General features: G+C 39.9%; 1 protein-coding gene across 7 annotated transcripts in view; it reads right to left on the minus strand.

Annotated features, from left to right (window-relative positions):
• Positions 1 to 18322, minus strand: part of SPTAN1 (spectrin alpha, non-erythrocytic 1) — a 61747-nt gene extending 43425 nt beyond the window's left edge. For 6 of the 7 annotated variants that reach the window (XM_027869320.1, XM_027869319.1, XM_027869318.1 and 3 more), the window contains exons 1-5: positions 18212 to 18322; positions 7736 to 7975; positions 5291 to 5416; positions 1771 to 1911; positions 1270 to 1416 (exon numbers count right to left, since the gene is read on the minus strand). In XM_027869320.1, coding sequence (XP_027725121.1) covers positions 1270 to 1416; positions 1771 to 1911; positions 5291 to 5416; positions 7736 to 7972 — 651 coding nt within the window. In that variant the 5' untranslated portion in view covers positions 7973 to 7975; positions 18212 to 18322. Of the gene's footprint in view, positions 1 to 1269; positions 1417 to 1770; positions 1912 to 5290; positions 5417 to 7735; positions 7976 to 17216; positions 17301 to 18211 lie in introns of all 7 variants that reach the window. The other variant, XM_027869315.1, reaches the window with a different exon arrangement.
• Between the last annotated feature and the right edge of the window lie 696 nt (positions 18323 to 19018).

Below are 19018 nucleotides of genomic sequence, written 5' to 3' on the forward strand. Positions count from 1 at the left end.
TCCAGGGGCAGGCACAGGTATGAGGGGTGGAGCGTTCTGCATGGAGGACAGGAAGCAGGACAGTTTGAATGGAATGTAGAGTGCACAGTGATAGGAACACGTAATCAGCCTGGAGCCGGAATGAAGGTAATTTCACTCTAGAGGCAAACTGGAGCTAGTGGAGCCTGCCGGGCCAGGTCAGACCATTAGGAAGCTGTATTTGTACAATGACAATAATATGGTAAAGATGAACAACTACGGAAGAATTAGGTACTCTGATCAATGTAATGACCAGCCACAATTCCAGAGCTTTAATGATGAAACATTCTAACCCCTTTCCCCTTCTGAGAGACTTGGTGGAGAATGAGACATATTTTTGGACACAGCCAATGCATGAATTTGTTTTGATTATACACGTTTGCAACACAGGTTTTGTTTTTCTTTCATTCTCAATGGTAGAGGAAAGAGGGATATAGAGGGTTGATGGGAAAGGGGAGGATTTCTGCTAATTGGAGGAAAATATACACATACACATGAAACTGCCCCAAATATAAATTTCTATAAAAACTAATAATAGCTGATATATGTATATTAATATACAAGTTTGTGTAGAACTTTACACACATTTATTTCATTTTAGTTAAGCTAAAATTTTATTCTATGAGGTTCAAAGTATGTATTACACAGTATGCGTTGAGCTCTTTAGAAAAAGGAAACAGACATCGGAGGGAGGGATGTTTCTGCACTATAAAAACAGTGAGGTAGAGTTTAGTTCTCTCCTATTTTATAGGCCTCCTTTTCTACAACCTATTCATTATGGTGCCTTCCCTAAGCCAGAATACCTCCGGGACCTGGGAAGATGTCTAATCACAGTGGAGGCAAAGAATAATCAGGCTTGATGGAGGCTTGCCAATCCTTTCTAAGGAAGCTCTCCCCACCACACCCTCCCCTGAGAAACCCTTTGGGGCAGAGCTTCAAATGAAGCGCGATTAAGCCTCACCCCAAATTGGGTGGAGGTGAGAATGCTCAAAGGAACTCTGCCTTTTTTGCCCAAGTGACCAGTATAGGTTGCTTAAGTAGGAAAGAAAACATTTTCAGGAAAATAACATCTGTCAAACGGACAAACCAATGGACCGAACACATGTCAGCAACTAGTTCTATTTTGAGAAATGCAATCCACTCAAAGATTATAAACAATATCCAAATCGCCATTTTTAATTTCCTTTTGAATACTCTAGATGTTCTAGATTGAAGATGTTCTAGAATACATATGATTCCTTTGCTGTTTACCTGGATGAGTTTGGCAGCAAACTGGTTTACTTCATTTACTCTTTCTTCATGAGCAGCCATATCTGTCTGAAATTCTTCAAATTTCTTCTGTAAAACCTCCACATGTTCCAGGTCTTGACCAAGCTCCTCTGAAGTAACAATTGCTTCCTGTCCAGTTAACAAATCAGAACCAGAGTTACCCACTAATGCACAAAAAACATCCTTCTTTATGAAGAACCAAATATGGGGATACAAATGTTTACAACAGAAGGCTCAGAGTGTATAACCCCTGAGAACAGAACAAAGCCCTTAACTATCATTTAACTTCTTTTCAAAAGTCAAGTCAGCCACATTTTTGTCATGTACCCTCCTATGGTCTAGAGGTGTGGCAATTTCGATCATCGTCGTCTCCATCACAAAATCCTATTCCTCTTCCCAGATATTCTTCACTTTTGGGCTTCCCTCTACACTTCCAGAATCTGGCAAGAAACGGGGGTCAGGCTTTCTTGCCCCCAGACCTACCTTGTCAGTGATCCAGTCCATCACATCTTCGCATTCTCGTAAATACTGCACCAACTTCTGTGCTTGCAATAATTTTACCCCCTTCTCCCGCATCTTCTCCAAGAGCAGCTCCCACTGGCGGTGCAGCTCCATCAAACGAGCCTGTGGAACAAAAACCAGCCCTTCAGTGTACAGCCAGCCTCAGGGCGCTGGCAGTGAGTGACAACTCTTTGCAACAGTTGCAAGTCATATGAAACATTACAAGGCTTTGCATCAAAACCTTTCTTTTAGGTAACTACCAAGTTGAAAGAGCATTATAGAAGCAGGAAAAAAAATATGAGCGGTGACCATGAGAAATGAACAGGCACTAAAAGCTAATTTGATGTGACTCAAGTCTTCATAGGCAGATTTATTCTGGTCTGTTTTAAGGTAGTACACTTCTCAAATTGGGTTTGTCAAGTCAAGAGACTCTCCCTGATAGAAAGGCATGAAGATGTAAAATGGGAAGACTAAAGGATTAACAGAGAAGGGATTAATGGGAAGGATTCCCAGTCAAGGGAATAAATACCTATGGACAGCACGGATGTTAAAAAAAAAATTATGGGACTTAAGGAAATAGGCATAAAGACTGAAAAGGAAGGGTTCCTGAAATTTAACCAGATGACAAAAATGGATTCTTAGCAGAATAAGTTTGGGAACTTGTGTTGAAGAGATTATTGGGAGAATACATATATCAAATCTGACTCAATTAAGACATCATACAAATGACAATCTTAGGTTACATGCTCTTTTCCAAGGTAGAAATAAATATATCCTGAACAATGTTCCCAGCATCATTGGGTTTTATTGGTTTGGACCTGGCCAAATTAAGAATCTTAGACTGGCTTGCAAAAAGGCAGGCTAAAACTCTATATTCAGATTTGGGGTAAACTTCTCTTCTGTATACAGTTGTGCCTACCCAAGATGCTGGAAGTTTCTCCATAACACCAACAAAAGCAAAAAACTAAACACAAAAGAGAAAGAGGCATGAATTCCACCCACTGTTGACAATGCCACTCCCATTAAAACTGTAACTTGAAAGTCAAGTTACTGAGGCTAATGGATATTCAATGTAGGATTCTCGGGAGACAATTGTGGGTACCCAATCTGAAAGAAGAAAGCAATAGGCGAGAAAAAAGGTTCACACAAAACTCACTTCTAACACTGCTCATTAACAATGCAATTAAGTTAAGGAAGGAAGAAGACAGTGGCATCTCCAAGGAATAGAAAAAGAGATAGCACACATGGCACAGTTAACACTCTACCTACTCGTATGTGGGACCCAATATGGGTGGCTGTGACTATGGGACGACAAGCAGTCCGGTACGGCGTGAAAGTCTGAACCAGTAATAAACAGGTTACCCACAATACAACATACAAAATAGTTTTCATTCATCCACCACCCTCCAAGTCAGTGATGATATTATGCAGATTTTGCTCGTTAAAAGCTTAATAAGGAATTACTGGTTTCTACGAAGCAGAAGGAACTGAGGACACTAAGGCAAAGACTAGGGAAGGGAGCAGACTAAATTGAAAATGTCACAAAAGATTAAACACATCTTATAAAAAAATTTACTCCAAAATTAACTCTTCATCCATAGCAAATTTAATTTTCATATTATTGATTAAAAGTCTGATATAAAACAAGCTATTAATTCAAGAATAGTCTTTTCTTTCCTGACTAGTCTGATCTTCTGAATTCTGTTGGTTAGATACCAGTTTCACAAGGCTATTATTATTGTAAGACTGTGGATGGGTATGTTATGTTGTCAAGGATTACTAGTCTGAACAAAGACTTCAACACTACTATCATAATACTTGATAAATGTAGCGAAGGTTGACTGGCTGGAGGAAAAACCCTGGTCTTGAATCAGACAGATTTCTCAATAACATTTTTGATACAAACAACAATCTTTTTCTAAGGAGTGGCAGAGGTTAAAGAAAAAAAAAGGTGGGGAAAAAGATAGAAAAGCTAATAGGCATTACCAACCAATATGAGTTGAAAATATCTCGCCCCCCAAAAAGGTAATAGTATATTAATGTAAGTTAAGAGAGAGGACTAGAAGAAAATAATATTTTAATGGTCCACTTAGAAGATTTGTCAGGAGTCCTGAGGTGACTAACAAATCCAGCTTTAGGGAAGTTTGGATTTTGACATCAACTGATTTCCTAAATGGTGCTAGAGAAGTTATTTGTCTGAGCTATTCTTACTTTTTCCATTAGTAGCGTGGGAATAACACTACTGACACTGATAAAGAAAGCTCAGTTTGAGGAGGAACAATTTATCAGGAGAGTACCAGCACAAGGCTGATTTCGCTTATCTCATTATCTGTATACTACCCTAACAGAAAACGGGTTAACACAAATTTTTCTTAATTGAAAGAATTTTCTTATGATTTCTTAGAGGGTTATTACAGGATTACACAAACAGGCACTTTGTAAAGGGGAAGTGTCTTTGTTACTAGCATTTCTTCTATTAATAATAAAAATAATGAATGATTGGTTTCAACCATGATGGCCGTGTGTATTCATTACAAGATTGCTTACTACAGCAAGTCAAGGGAAAAATTGACTTAAATAAAAAACTGACTTCAAAAAAAGTTATTAAAGGATTATAAATGTATAGAATATTATATAAAGTAGGGTACAGAAGATATCTCTTCACACTTGGTGGTGAGAGCATCTACTAAAGTCTAAGTCCTGGGAAAAACTTTTATAGAATATAGAAAAGCATTGGTCAATCCCTCCATGGAGAGTAAGGTTATCCTGAAAAGCAAAAGTGAATAAAAAGCACACTGAAGAAAGCAGCACACAAGTCTATCCTACAGAAAATTATTTCCCCCAAATTCCTGGCATTAGAAATTTGCAAAACAAAAGTACTGAAGACCAGTCATTACCACAACCCCTTCCATGTGTAAATGTTGAATCTAGTCATACTAGGTAGGATCACAATGCAAAAGGCTTAGACAACAAGCATGCTTCAGACTCATGGCTACCAGAAGCTGAACACATTTATCTGAAGTGAATACACTTCTATTTGATTTTTTCAGGTCAATGTCATCTCCCAGGGTAAGCCCACAATGAACAAGTGGCCAAAGATGGCTGACCTCTGTTTCTGCATCAGTGATTAATCCTATTTAACATTATGTCAATCCTTATGTAAATGTCATTGACATGCTCTCCACTGCTAAATACCTCTCCAAAAAATAATATTTTAATTTATCCAATCCTGTTTCTAGCATTTCATTCTTGTTACTTTCCAGACTGCTGTCCAAAGAGGACAGTAATTCCTGCAATGAATACACATATTTTGTTTATTATGTTCACTCAGAATCACCATAGTATTTGGTTAAGATTTGGTTACTTCCTTTAAAGATTCAATAAACTCCTTTAGAACGTTTGAGAAATCCAAAAATCTATTAATTGAGCCAACTAGCCACAGCCTTTATCAAATTCTTCCTACCCCCAGCCAAAAGTCACTGCACTGAGTACTCATACTTACTCTTATAGTTTCAGACGCAAAATGCCCTTCTGAGATCATCAGATTGCCAGTCTCATCCAGCTTCACGATGGCACCTGAATTGGCCTGCACTTCAGCTTCAAATGCCTGGTGTTTCTGAAGCTTTCCCTGTTAGGGGAACAAGGAAAGAGGCAACCACTCAGCTCAACACAGCTTTCTTCCTAAGGCTCTCCCTGCCTCCCCCACCCTGTCCAACATCTCTTACACTACCGATGCTGTCCCTCCCTTTCCCCAATACTTGGCACAATGTTTCAAAATAGACTTTGCTCTATGAATAATGAGCGTATGGTAAAGGAAAAAAATATATATATATATAGAAAAATTCAATAAAGTATCTTAAAATGAAGTATAAAAACTACTCTATATATTTATTGCTAATTTTTTTCAATCTTTCAATTCTATAAGAATATTTTGCTTGAGACACTGACAAGGTAAGTGACCCTTCTTGTGTCACATATGTTAGCCAGCACACAGACAACGTGTCACAGGCAGGACCTGGATTTCCAGTCTGACTTCCAGGCTGGCTGTCTGACCCCCTACTCCAGGGAGCCTTCTTTTAAGGACAGATGCAAATCCACACTGGCAGGAGTTTCCTACACAAGCAAGCTCCACCCCCCCCATGCCCAAAAAGTTCTTTTATTCATATTGATTATGGCTGTCTTTATCTTCATCATTTTTATTATCATTCTCTCAACACGAATGTGATTACAGGCTATAAGGTTTTATGATACCAGATCCATAACTGGAGAACCTCCTTGGCTTACGTTCAGACCAAGGAACCCTGACTGCATTCATGCTGGGGCTGGGAGGTTTCCAAGGGAAAGACTCTGGCAGCTCCGACACCAATGCCAACCACACTTCCAAGAGTGAATTTGATGAAGGTGCAAAATCTACTTATTTTATAGTCATATTAAGAGCTACAGCACATATGTGGGGGAAGGAGGATGAACAATGAACATAAATCAGTCATTTCTAATAATGCCATCACTTTGCTTCACGTACAGGTTTACACCATAAAAATCTTTCCCCTTCACAGACTTTTGGACACTGGCTTGCTACAGTGCAGGACTCTACAATCCTGCATGGATTCAACTTTTTAAATAAATTACTATTCATATTTCCATAAAATACTAAGCTCAGATGAAGCATCAAAGTTCTAGGAGCAAAATTCTATCTAAGGCAGTTCTAGGTAAATATTTTTAATTCATAGCATTCTTTTGGTAGGACAAAAGGATCCAAACTCCACCTACTACACATAACACATACTTGAAACCACAAAAATTCTCTCTCCAGAACACAAAGAATAATATTTTTATTGATAAGCTATTGATGAAACATCTAGTATTTATTAAATATTCTACAGTAATTGTCTAGAGGTAATATGGAATAGTGAGTGGACAGAATGCTGTACTTGGGAATTAGTAAGACTTGAGTCCAAATACCACCTCTGACACTTAACCAGCAATATGACTCTGGACATGTCACTTAATATTTCTGTTCCTCTGGCACCTCTCTAGGACTTATTTTATATGTAGTAAATCAGAAGTGAGTTTTGATTTGCACTAACATAGGGAACTCCCCCACTGAGTGTTCTCCACAATGTGTATTCTTTTATCTATCATCATTTTGAATTCATATCAGCAACAAAAATATAAATATGTTTTAAAATTAATACTACAGGAGATTAACAAATGGGGCACCAAGAAGATGCTTACAGATCATTCAAGGCAGACTGTCTGCCTACTTATAAGATTTTAAATAAAAAGTTCTAGAGTCAGCCCTAATATTAGACCAAAGTTTCATATAAGTTCACAGTAAATATATTTTGCTACAGTAATTTTGTATAATTTGTTTTAAAATATTCCAAGTACTAAATAGGTCATATAGTGGATAGAGAGCTGAGCCTGGAGTAGGGAAGACCCAAGTTCAAATCTGCCCTCATTACTAGGTGTATGATCTTAGGCAACTCACTTAATATCCATTTGCCTCAGTTTTCTCAACTGTAAAATGGGGATAACAACAGCTCCTATGTCATAGGCCTGTTGTGAGGATCAAGTGAAATATTTGTAAATATATTCAGCACAGTGCCTGACACATAGCAGACACAAAATAAAAAAATGCTTATTCTCTTCCCACTTCCTTTCTACATGTATGTGTATATATGTGTTACTGAATATTGGGCTCTTTTACAGCTCAATTCTGCATCACCTATTTAGTACTTTCAATATTTTAAAACAAGTTAAAATAAATTAATACAGCAAAATATGTTTACAATGAATTTATACTGACAATATTCACCAAAAATTGGACTCTCCTATAGCCTAATTCTTCTTGAAATCACCTTTTTTTAGACAAAAATCTTTTGCCTTATGGTATAAGCCTAACAGTTCAAGAATTTAGGCAGGTATTTTAGAGGCCGAGACCTACCTGCAAATTGGTTGGGTCCTTGTAATTCTCATCTGATGCAATCTGTAGCTTCTCCTGGATCCATTTTTCTAACTCTTCAGCATCACGCTGGAAAAACTGGAATCGGTAAGAATCCTCAAGCTTCTGACGCCTAAGAGTTGACAGCTCCTTAAAGCGGTGGTATCGGTCCAGAACCTGCTGTCTCCTTTCCTGGATGTCTTCAGCTGTTTCCAGCACTTTGACCCCACTTGGGTCCATTTTCTGAAAAGCAAAGTACTTTGAATTATAATATGCTTAAACAGAATCAATGGAAGAGAATTAGTATTAATATTCCCAACATTTCCTTTTTTACCTTTGACTAAATCTGTGATTTCCTGGGGTTAAGGAATGGAGGGGAGAAAAGCAAGGGATACTGGGTAAGGAGTTTCCACAGGTCTATACCTTCTCTGCAACTTAGTCCTTTAAGATGCCTGGGGCCCTGAGAGGTTAAGTGACTTGCCAAGGATCATTCAGCCAGTTATGTATCAGAAGACAGGCTTGAACCCAGATCTTGCTAACTCTCTATCTACTCTTGCCATGCTGACTGGCCATTCCCAACATATCTAAAGGAAAAGAGCTACCCAGAAGACCAGCTCATACTAGTGGAGATAAGAGGTGCTGGCAGGCCAACGATGAAGCTTGGATTTGGACTGCTTACTTACCTTTTAATTTCTAAAACCTGTACATGTCTCCCTCCATGTATCCCCAAAATGATTAACCAACGTAGCAGAGGAAAGAACAGAGATGGGAGAGAAGTTGGCCTACAGTTTTTGACGCAGAATCCTAAAAGGTATTTTGAGAACTTAGACTGTCCTGTTCTATCTACAGTAAGTGAGACTTATTGCCAAATTCATTCAAAAAGCTCTTTCAATTTATTTTTTCCATTGCCTTGTGGGGAAAGTAGAGAGAATCAAACTTTTCCCCTGCTTGCCGACTTTTAATTCAGTTATTTTCTTTTATCCCTGTTTTAGACTCAACCTCATTTAGACTTTCGATGAAGACAAAAAGTGACTGAAACGATCAATCCTTAATATCAGTGAAGTTAAATATGAAAATCAACCATTATTGGCTGGCTTCTCTCAATCACACCATGAATTGAGACCAAAGAAGTTAGGTGACCTGATTAAATCAAGTTGAGCAAAGTGGCAAGAAATCTAAAACAAAGCACATCTAAATAACCGTGGTTACAAAACTTACATGCATAAGTTAAGTTAATAGCCTCTAGACTTGACTTGTGTAGTCCCTACTTGTTCTTTAAAACGTGGTAGGGTTTAAAAAGGAAGTATAGCTTCAATTTCAAATCCCTTTAATTCATGTGCTGGGGAAGTCAGTTTGTCAAAAGCTGGCAAACCAAGAAGGCAGAGTTCTTCTACTGCACCCAGTTTCAAACCATCTCTTGTAGTTGACTGGGCAACTTCACTGAAATTTAAATGTCAAAGAGGGAACAGGATCTTCTGGTTTTGACAAGTTAGCATTGGTGTGGTCAGGAGGAACCCAATAAACTTTCACCAATTAAAAAAGCCATTCTCGTCCCTTAGATGATTGTCTGTAACAATAAAGTGAAATGGGTACAGAGAAGGGTAACATATCTCCAAATCTGTAAAAGGTTCAACAGTATTTGTTGCTCAGGAAACAGTTAAAGAATTGAGTAAAGTCTATCTTCTTGTACTATGTGATTTGGAAATGTAGTCATCTGTGAGAAATTTGCACCTCTGTCTAGCTTTGGGACTAAATAAAGATGTGAGAGGACAGAGAGAAGAGGCCATTTCGAAAGGTCTTAACAATGAAGCCCAGACTCAGCCTACCCTTTTGGTTTTGTTTTGTTTTTGGCTAGGCAATGGGGTTAAGTGACTTGACCAGGGTCACACAGCTAGTGTTATGTGTCTGAGGACAGATTTGAACTCAGGTCCTCCTGAATCCAGGGCCAGTGCTCTCTTTGCTGCACCACCTAGCTGCCCCTACCCTTTTGTTTTTTAAGGCCACACAGATCTATATGCACTATTATGACTAGCAGAATTTCCTGCAAAATTCCACCACTACTGAGGAGAGGTCTAGGTATGGTCAGTGTGTTTCCAATTTAAGCACATTAAGATTATTCTAAAGGAATACATTAAGTGATGTCAATCACATTATGATTCCTTCTCTTTGTCATAACATCCAGACAAGACCGGTTATTGTTGGGGAAAGCAGGAGCTTTTTAGTTGAGTCCTGAGCTTAACTTGGACTGCAGGAGTTTTAAGTGTATTTGCAAAGGATGAGGTAAGGGTTTAATATCCATCCACAACTTCATTTTCCAAATTGAAAAAAACTGATTTTTCATCTAGAAACAAGCTGTACTCATGACTTAATAGACAAAGCCAGGAAATATTAACTAGAGAAACACGAAGAGTCTTAACTATTTAGCAAGTCTGAATCACATTTAAAGAGTTCAGCCTAAGGTAATCTTGGATCTACCATAATGCAACATTTCAAGAAACTTTGCTGCTCTTTTCACTGTAACTGCCACAGGGAAATAAAGATTAAGACAGAACTTCCTACAGTATCAGAAGGACAATAGTAAAATCGTTTCTAGAAAAAGAAATCGGAAAAAAGAATAGAAAAAGAAAAAAATAGTATTCTCTTTTCTGGCTTCTGAAGAGTGCTTCTTAAAAAAAAAAAAAAAGCCTTGCAAAAGAGAACAAAAGCTGTAGTGAACACACACACTTCTACACCTCAGACAATAGCTGAATCTTTTCTAATGTAAAGGCACTTTTTAAAACATTCCTTTCCTGGGGTCCCAGTACCCAAGCTTTTTTTTTTTTGGTGAAAACAGAATGGAATCAAATTAAAAAGTATCTTGCTGACAGCACCATCCCCACCACCACACCCTGTATTTTCTATTGATTCCTCATTCATTATAAATATGACTTCATTAATCCTAAAGTCACTACTGGGGAAATAAGATAAGCAGAGTATTTTCATTCTTACTGCTTAAGAAACTGAGGCACAGACCAGACAACTACATGGACATCTGGGAATCAAGACAAAATACGTTGATTACAAGGATACAAGGAGACTTGGTATGTCTGATTTCATCAGTTAGAGATTCCCAATGTGAAAACTTCCCCAACAACATATATTGGTCATTGATCTATGTTTTATAGTATCCTAATGTTACCTGGGGCACTAAGATGTTAAGCAACTTGCATGGTCACAATACCAGTATCTACTAGGTATAATTTACAGTAGAAGGCACTGGGCATGAACAAAGGCAAAAGCCAATAATTATGAGTAAAAGACCAAAAAAGGTATTTATATTTGATTGCCAGATAAAGCCCATTCTTCAACCCAAATAAAATGTAATCCAATAAAATGAGGAAGCTTTCCAATCTATTAAAAATTCACCAAATCCAGTTCATTAAACCAGCTCTTAAATTATCTTGCTTCAAAAAAAAGAAAAAAAAGAAACCGAGGCACACAAAGGAAAAGTGATCTAATCCAGTATTATCATGAAGTCAACAATAAGGCTAGAAACTGAGCCCAAGTATCTTGTATCCTGATTCACTGCTTTACCTATGAGACAAGGAATTGCTAACCCCCTTTTTTTTTTAAGTTAATAAACTCCTAATGATTGTATCTGTGTCCTCTACCCTGAGCCATATGGCATTATCTACACTAATTAAAATGAATGTTGCAGTTAAGAACTGAGACACTGCCCGAAATGGCTGGCTGGGCAAACCAAACCATGGGTGAACATCTGAGAATCCCTGCATCAGACCATACCACCCATTATCTCTCATACTTACATTTCCTAGTGAATAGGTAAGACACAGAAACAAGCTAAGTAACCCTCCTTAAGAAAGGAGGAAACAGTTTATCCACTTTGCTCCCATAAATAAAATTTAAAAAGTAGTGTCTGCTAGCTCCTCCTTAGCAAAGAATGTCATAAACACAGGCATGATATAATCACTGGAGTTTCTGAAAAACATCTTAAATCCTAGGGATCACTATTGTGTTATTTAGCCTGCCTCTTCACACCACAATCTCCATTACTTTCCATAATCCTTCAGCTTCTATGGAAACCTCCAAGAAATCATATTCAGTAAAAAGCCCTTTGTGATGGAAAAAAACAACCTACCATTACGATACGTTTGTCTTTTGAAGAAGGTTTTCCAGTCTCCCCCTAGCTCACTGGTCTCAATCTACCAATGAGGTTAGACCATCCAGAAGCCTGTGGCTGAAGTTACCAACCTAAAAGGACCTCTTTGTAGCCCTAGTGAAGTAGAGCCAGTCAATTGTATACCAAGTACTTCGGTAGGGTGATAATGGACTGTTCTTTCCCCCACTGCAGATCAGCTGACATCAGCAGGCCTGGGTTCTGCCAAGACGCAATCAGCAGTCAGCAGTCACTAGGGAGCTTGGAGGCTGAAAGTCATCCATGCTGCAGAATGAGGTCTGCATTCAGTGTTTTCATTTGCAGAATTACAAAAAGCCCCCAACCTGAAATGGAGCTCTCTCTCCAGTTTAGCTGCTATTTTCAACCTATTCTTGTTGTCCCATTCTCATTGGAAAAGACTCCTAAAAGGCAGATGAGTAGGAAAAAACTCACCCAACTTGTTAACAATTTTCTGAATTACCAAAAACCATTATCATCCCATGATGTTACTTCTCACACAACATGAGAAAACTGACTGCATTCTTGGACTCCGTTGACATATAACTCTCACCCTTCCACAACTAAAGCGGCAGAATTCCAAGGAACCTGCAGGAGGGTCTCTCCTAGCAATACCCCGTGGACTGTTACGGTCAAGTTGGAGACTAAAAGTTCCATATTGGTCCAAGAGGTAAATAAATTCTGGTCATGAGGACTTTAAAAATAAAGAGCTAAAGATACTCCTTTTTGCAAAACAAAAAAAAAATCTTTTTTAAGTTCTAAACACTAACTTCCTAAAAAACTTTAAATGAGAATTTTTTTAGACTATTACAAATATAAACAACTACTTATCTCAAATCAGCTTGTAAACTGATTTTTAAAAAACCACTGTGAATAAGAGGAGACATTTAACAGTGAGTGAAGCTGGTCTGATAAAATAAAAACTTGTGTTTTTTAAAAAAAAATTTTGTAAACATCCTCCTTAAATTAATGGAAAAACAAAAAAAACAAAACAAAAAACAAAAAACCCAGCTCTTTGCAGATGGTATTTGAAAAGAGTGATGCTAAAAAATAATGACGCCATTCAACAAGGGCTATTTATAAATGCTGCAATGCAACAGTCATGATGTCAGCAAGCCTTCAGCAAAGAAAGCTGCTTGATCTCAGGGGATTAAAAAGGAATTACAACGCCACCAATAGTGATAAATAAAAACTAAGACTTTGTCAGCATTTCTACAGTACTATTTAAATTCTAGGGAGAGGAGGGTCCAAAGTGGAACTTACCACCTAGAAGTTTCAGATCAATTTTTGATACCTACCTTAAAGCTTAAATACATCGACTGAATATGTTTGCATTTCCTAGATTTCTAGCTAGAGAATAGTTTGACATTAACTAGCATTTGTAGCTTCTGAATCAGTACCCTAGACACCGACTGTAAAATGTACTTGTTTAAAAAGTGTTTTTGTTTAAATAAATTAAAAAAAACTGTACAAGTTAAATCCTTAGTGTGGACTGAGAACAAATTTGCAAGAGAGAAAAGAAGACTGTTAAGCAACACATTCAACCCCAAAGGTCAAAGATTTGGGGCATTGCAGACTTGGTATCTACAGTGAGCCAGCAATCACAGCTTCTTTCTAGGGCTCATGAGTAGAAAAATTTGTAGTAAAGATGGTCAGAAGTTTCTACAAAAGGAAAATCTTGGATTATCATCCTTTCAGAAATGAGTGGCACAAAAATCTGAAAGGCATTCAAAGCAACCACTATATAAATTCAGGCTTTCAGAAAGAGCAATGACGATTTTTTTTTTTCCAAGAGCTGCAACACCAATCAAACTCTTATTTCATTTGTTTTGCTGCAAGTTAAGAATACCTATTTGATTAAAATAAAACCAAAATGTAGCTAGGGAGGGGTTTTCCAGAATTAATCTTTCTTTACTCATTAACAGGATGAACAAGTAACCGGCTCCATGAGAACAATCTTTGCATTAAACCAAAGAAACGAGCTAGTGCAATCATACAACAGTTTTGCTCTTCTGCTTAGTCAGACCTCAGATGTTTAGAAAAGACAATGCAATTGTCTTTGAAGAATAAATAGCAGTCTGTTAACTACATGTTAACATTCGCCAGAAAAAGTATTAAATCTATAGATTACTGGTTAGCACCCATAAAATGTTACATTAACTTTCAATTAACTAGATATTAGTAGAAGTCAGCAGGGTCTTAGCTTTGAGAAAGCAAATTATCCAGACTGCATTGCATCAAAATCCAAAAAGAACATGCTTTTTGGACAATCTAATTCCTGAATGTTTCTCAAATATCACTATACCACTTACCTTTTAACCTATAAAATCCAGACGAGAAGTACTTAAGCACAATATTATCTTTATTGCAGTTCAAACAGGAAAATGTTGTATAATGTAGTCCATTTTTTAAAAACACCATTTAAAGAGTTAAACAGGGTTGATTTTTTAAAAAAAGGCCTGTACCTTGGATTTATTGCCTATAATCGTGAGATCACAGAATCATAGATTTGGTGATCTAGTCTAACTCCCCTCATTACAAATGAGGAAACTGAGGCTTGGAGGGATTAAGTGACTAACCCAACACCATATATTACTAGGTGGCAGATGAAAGAATATGAACGCAGGCCCTGATTTCATATCAATGGCTCTTTGCACTGCACACCATTATCTCTCCAGGTTTGAGAGTTTATATTTCTTTGGACATGAATTTTATTTGTTTTCAGATTTAAAAAAAAAATATTCTAATTCAACAAATGCTCTCAAATGTTTCAAATAAAATGGTTATTAGCTATTTTTGATTTTTTTTTTAAAGATAAAATTCAAAATTCCTATCATTCTAGGGACAAGGTTACAATAAAAATAAAAGCTAGCAGAGACAGGAAACAAACCCAAGTTGTGAACATAGGGCAATGAGAACCAAAAGGTCACTTTTACTAAGTGAATTGGGTTCAAATTCTTTCCCAAACATAACAACAACCTGTTTCGTCCCTTGGTTCCTAAGAGCCAAGCAATGACCAGAAAAGAAAAAATCCAAATCCATGACACATGCAAATTATGGTCCAGTGATGAGATAATACATTCATGCGTCAGAAGAGGAAAAATACTCAAGGATTTAGATATTTTAAAGAGAAGCTACTAAGAATCCTTGGATCACACACCACACCACCCTTTCCCTTCACTCCTCAATCTTCATCCTGCCCCCCAAAAAACTTCCCACTTGTCTGCTTAACACAAAGACCCATGCAAGCCTGAATTCCTCCCCCTGTCCCCTTCTCTGGATCACAATCCTCTCTGCCATCAATATTGTGCCATCACTGCAAAACAGGCAAATCCAGAAAAAGCAACACATTTCCTGCATGCTTCATGTGAAATACCTGGACTCTGCGCTTACGAAACGATGACAACATGATGGAAGAATGCAGAGTCTAAAGGGGGAGGGGGAAGAGCAAGATAATACACTGCTAAAGGCAAACTGAAAAACAAGGGTAAAATAAAGAGATCTATAAAAACCATTCAGATAAACTCCACTTTCAGAACCCTTTTATTTCCTTCCCCATGCTTCAAAGAATTAATGTAGCATGTCATCTGCCACAAAGCTAATTTTTATTTTTTTAAAGGAGGCACTATTCCACCAGAATGCAGCAGCTTTTTTTTATTCTTTAATAAAGGTATGACTGATTACTTTCAAACTAAGGTTCCTTAAGGAAAGGTGAGCATCCCTTTCCTATGCTCCGGAGTGTTTCATTCTCTATGATTATTTAAAACATCGTGAATAAGAAACAAGATATTTAAACGAAAAATGATAAAGTATTTATCTCTATACATTATCATAGCCCAACCCATTGAAATGCACCTAGACGAAGTCTGTGCTTCTTCTCCCAAATATCATTTCCTGTTTAAAAACAAACAAAAAGAATTGGTCCAAAGGGATTACACGAAAATCATCAAAGAGAAGTGACTATCTGAGAGAACAGCTGCTCTACTGAATGAGCATACCCCATGAGTTTTTTTTTTTTTTTTACATTCTCTTACTCTGAAATCGCTATCAAGGCAGTGCCTTCCAAGCTACGGTACATGGCTAACTATTGCAGATGGACCCTTGCAGTTGTGAGTGCATACCTAGCACAATCCTTGCATAGCTCAGAAAGGATTGATTACAGAGTCAGTAGAGTAGGCAGGCAGACTGGACATCTATTGCCCTTGACACAAGTTCAGCAATGGGAGGATTGTGCTGGACCTCTTCCAGTTATCCAATTCCCAGTATCTGCAATATGCCCCTCCCTTTCACAGGGCTTGTTCCAAAGAACCAAAGTATAATAAAGCCATTTTGAGCAAAACAATATCCATTACTTAAAATGGCTTTGTCAGACAGTCTGATAGGAAGACGTTACAACCTTAAGAATAAATGAAATTTCCCTATTAGGTCAATTTAAAAAAACATCCAATAGGAACTATTTTACATTTGTCTGTAACACCCTTCAATTCTTTTCCTGATTTTGGCTAGGTCCCTGGATAGCATCTAACACAGTTTAAGTGTCCCTTTGCTAATTATTGATCCACTTACCAAAAAAAGAATTCATTTCCTGCAGTAAGAAGTTGACCGCAGCACAATCTTTTCCCTGATTGGCCTCAATTTGACCTTGCAAAATGCACAACTTGTTACAATTTTTAAAAAGAAAAAAAACTTATGACAAGATAATCAATTGCTTAGTGATTCTGCAACTACAACCACAGCACTACTCTTAAAATATGCCTCACTTTCTTGCTTAAAAAAAAAAAAAAAAAAAAATCACCTCCCATGCTTTGTGCTTTTCCTGTCCTTTCTTCTCCCCACCCGCAATATATGGTGATATATTTAAATCTGCATTCCATGCTTAGGGCAATTTTTTTCGACAGATCACTAAAATATTGTTACATTTTGTCACTGGAATTCTCTTTTATTCTCCCTCAAAAGGCCTGAGTCTGGGCTATTCCAATATAACCTGATAGAGCTAGAACAAAGAGCACAAGTATTCCAGGATTCATTATATAAATGTGGATTTTCCAAGTTGATTCACCTCATCCCAGCTTTCCCAGTCTGCTCAGTAACTTACATATATAGCTTTTAAACCCAAGGGCAGATTTTTTTGAAAAGGCAATTTATAGTCTTGAATTAAAGAGATCTTTAAAGGTAACGTCTTTAGAAAAAATTCACCACAGAGATTATTTTCAAACAAGACTGCTCTAGCATTCAACAGAAATTGTTACAAAAAGGCAAATAAGTAATTGTCTTACGGATCCCAAGAACAAGGAAAAAAACCTTTCTAACCTGTTAAGGTTTTATTTGAATGGTTTCACAATTATCTGCTGCATGGTATCAACCAACTTGATTGACAAATAAACCACAGCTGAGCTGAAATAAAAAAGGCACTATTTGGTGGAATTATAGAAAATGGTTCCTACGGTCTGTTAAGAAAGATAGTCTTTTCTCAGATCTGTATGTTAAGTGGAAAAGGGCGGGGGGGGGGAATATGTCATGGATTCCTTCGCATGGGATTTATCTTGAGGCCACCGAGACATCTCTCTCGACCTCCCCTCCGGCCGAGGACTGACTGGTCTGCATGTCCAGCACACAAACTCTGACCTCTCACCCGGTGGAGGTTCGGTAAAGGGGGCTTCCTAACCGAACCCCCTCCCCCCACGTCCAGCTCGGAGGGGATCTAAGGGCCCCTGACCTTGGTCAGGGTGAGCGAGGGTGGGGCCAGGATGCCCCCAGAGCCCGCCAGGGAGAAGGGAGGAGGCAGAGCACTGGGTGGGCTGGGGCGGAGGCCGGCCGGGCAGCGCCCGGGCGGCGGGGGGATGGGGCCGGCCACCCCGCGATCCTCTCAATGACATTCCTGCCTCCGTCCGCCCCGGGCGGATTCGCCGCGCTCTCCCCACGCCACAAAGCCGGCTCCATCCCCCGAGCCCCTCGGGGCGAGGATGCGGGGGGCGCGGGCGGGGCCTGGCGATCCGGAGAGGACCGGCTGGCTCTCCGCGGCCGCCCCCGCCCGAGCTCACCTGTCCGTTTCCTCCCGCCGCCGCCCCGCCCCTTCCAGCCAGCCCAACGCCTCGAGCCTTCCCGGGGCCCCTTTCTCTTCCCTCCCCGGCCTCCCCTCTATCCCCCGCATCCCCCCCAAAACGCTAGGGTGCATCTCCCCCCCCCCCCCCCCCCCCCCCCCCCCCCCCAGGGCTTCCCAGGTTCCCCAGGCCAGGCTCCGAGGCAGAAGAGGAAGCTGCCCTGGCCTGCCCCTGGGGGGTGAGGGGCACCCCACTACCTCTCACCGGTTCTGGGGCGGGGGAGTGGGGTTCGCAGGGACAGAGGATGGGATAAAAGGCTCGCTCGGCACTGCTCAGCTCCGCTCCCTTCGTTTCCGCAGCGGCCAGTGGAGGTAGTGCGCGTTCCCCCGACCCTTTTATAAGCAGCCCAGGCGCGCTCCCGACAGCAGCGCGCAAGAGGGAGGGATAAATAGTCGGGAGCGAGGAAGAGGAGAAATCACGCAGCGAGGGGTGGGGAGGAGGAGGTGAGGGGCGGGGCTTTCGGGCCTCGCCCCAGCTGGATGGGGCGGAAAAGGCCGAGAGGTTCCGGAAGGAGCCGAACGGGGGTGGGGATTGCAGAGCAAATTGCGTGGGAGTAGAACGAGAAAGGAAGACGCCAGCGGGTGGGGGAAGAGAGCGAGCCGAGCTTGGCGCGCCTAAGGTGGGGCCGTTCTCCCAGCTGCCACCGCCCCTCTGCACAGCCTCCATCCTACCCCACCCCTTGCAGAGATGCTGTCAAGGGCAAGAAGCCTAGTTCCTCTAAGGGTGGAGACCACCCAGTCCTAGGGTAGGCAGTCAGGACAACAGCGACTTAAGGGGGACCCCAGGATCCATTGTCCCCCTCCCGCCCTGATTCCCGCAGCAAAGTGTACTGTATGGGAGAGGAGCCTGCCTATACTCCTGCATTCTACAAGTCTAAGATCCCTTCCCCCGTAGCGAGGCGGGGCGGATCCTCCAGGCATTCACTGCAGTTCAGCCCTGTAAAAATAGCTTTTAAAGCCTGCGCTGCAGCATCTGCCTCCTGGGAGAGATGGGGCCGAGACACGCGGGATT

This window comes from Vombatus ursinus, unplaced genomic scaffold (genome assembly GCF_900497805.2).
Source record: "Vombatus ursinus unplaced genomic scaffold, bare-nosed wombat genome assembly UNPS02014793.1, whole genome shotgun sequence".
Lineage (NCBI taxonomy): Eukaryota > Metazoa > Chordata > Mammalia > Diprotodontia > Vombatidae > Vombatus > Vombatus ursinus.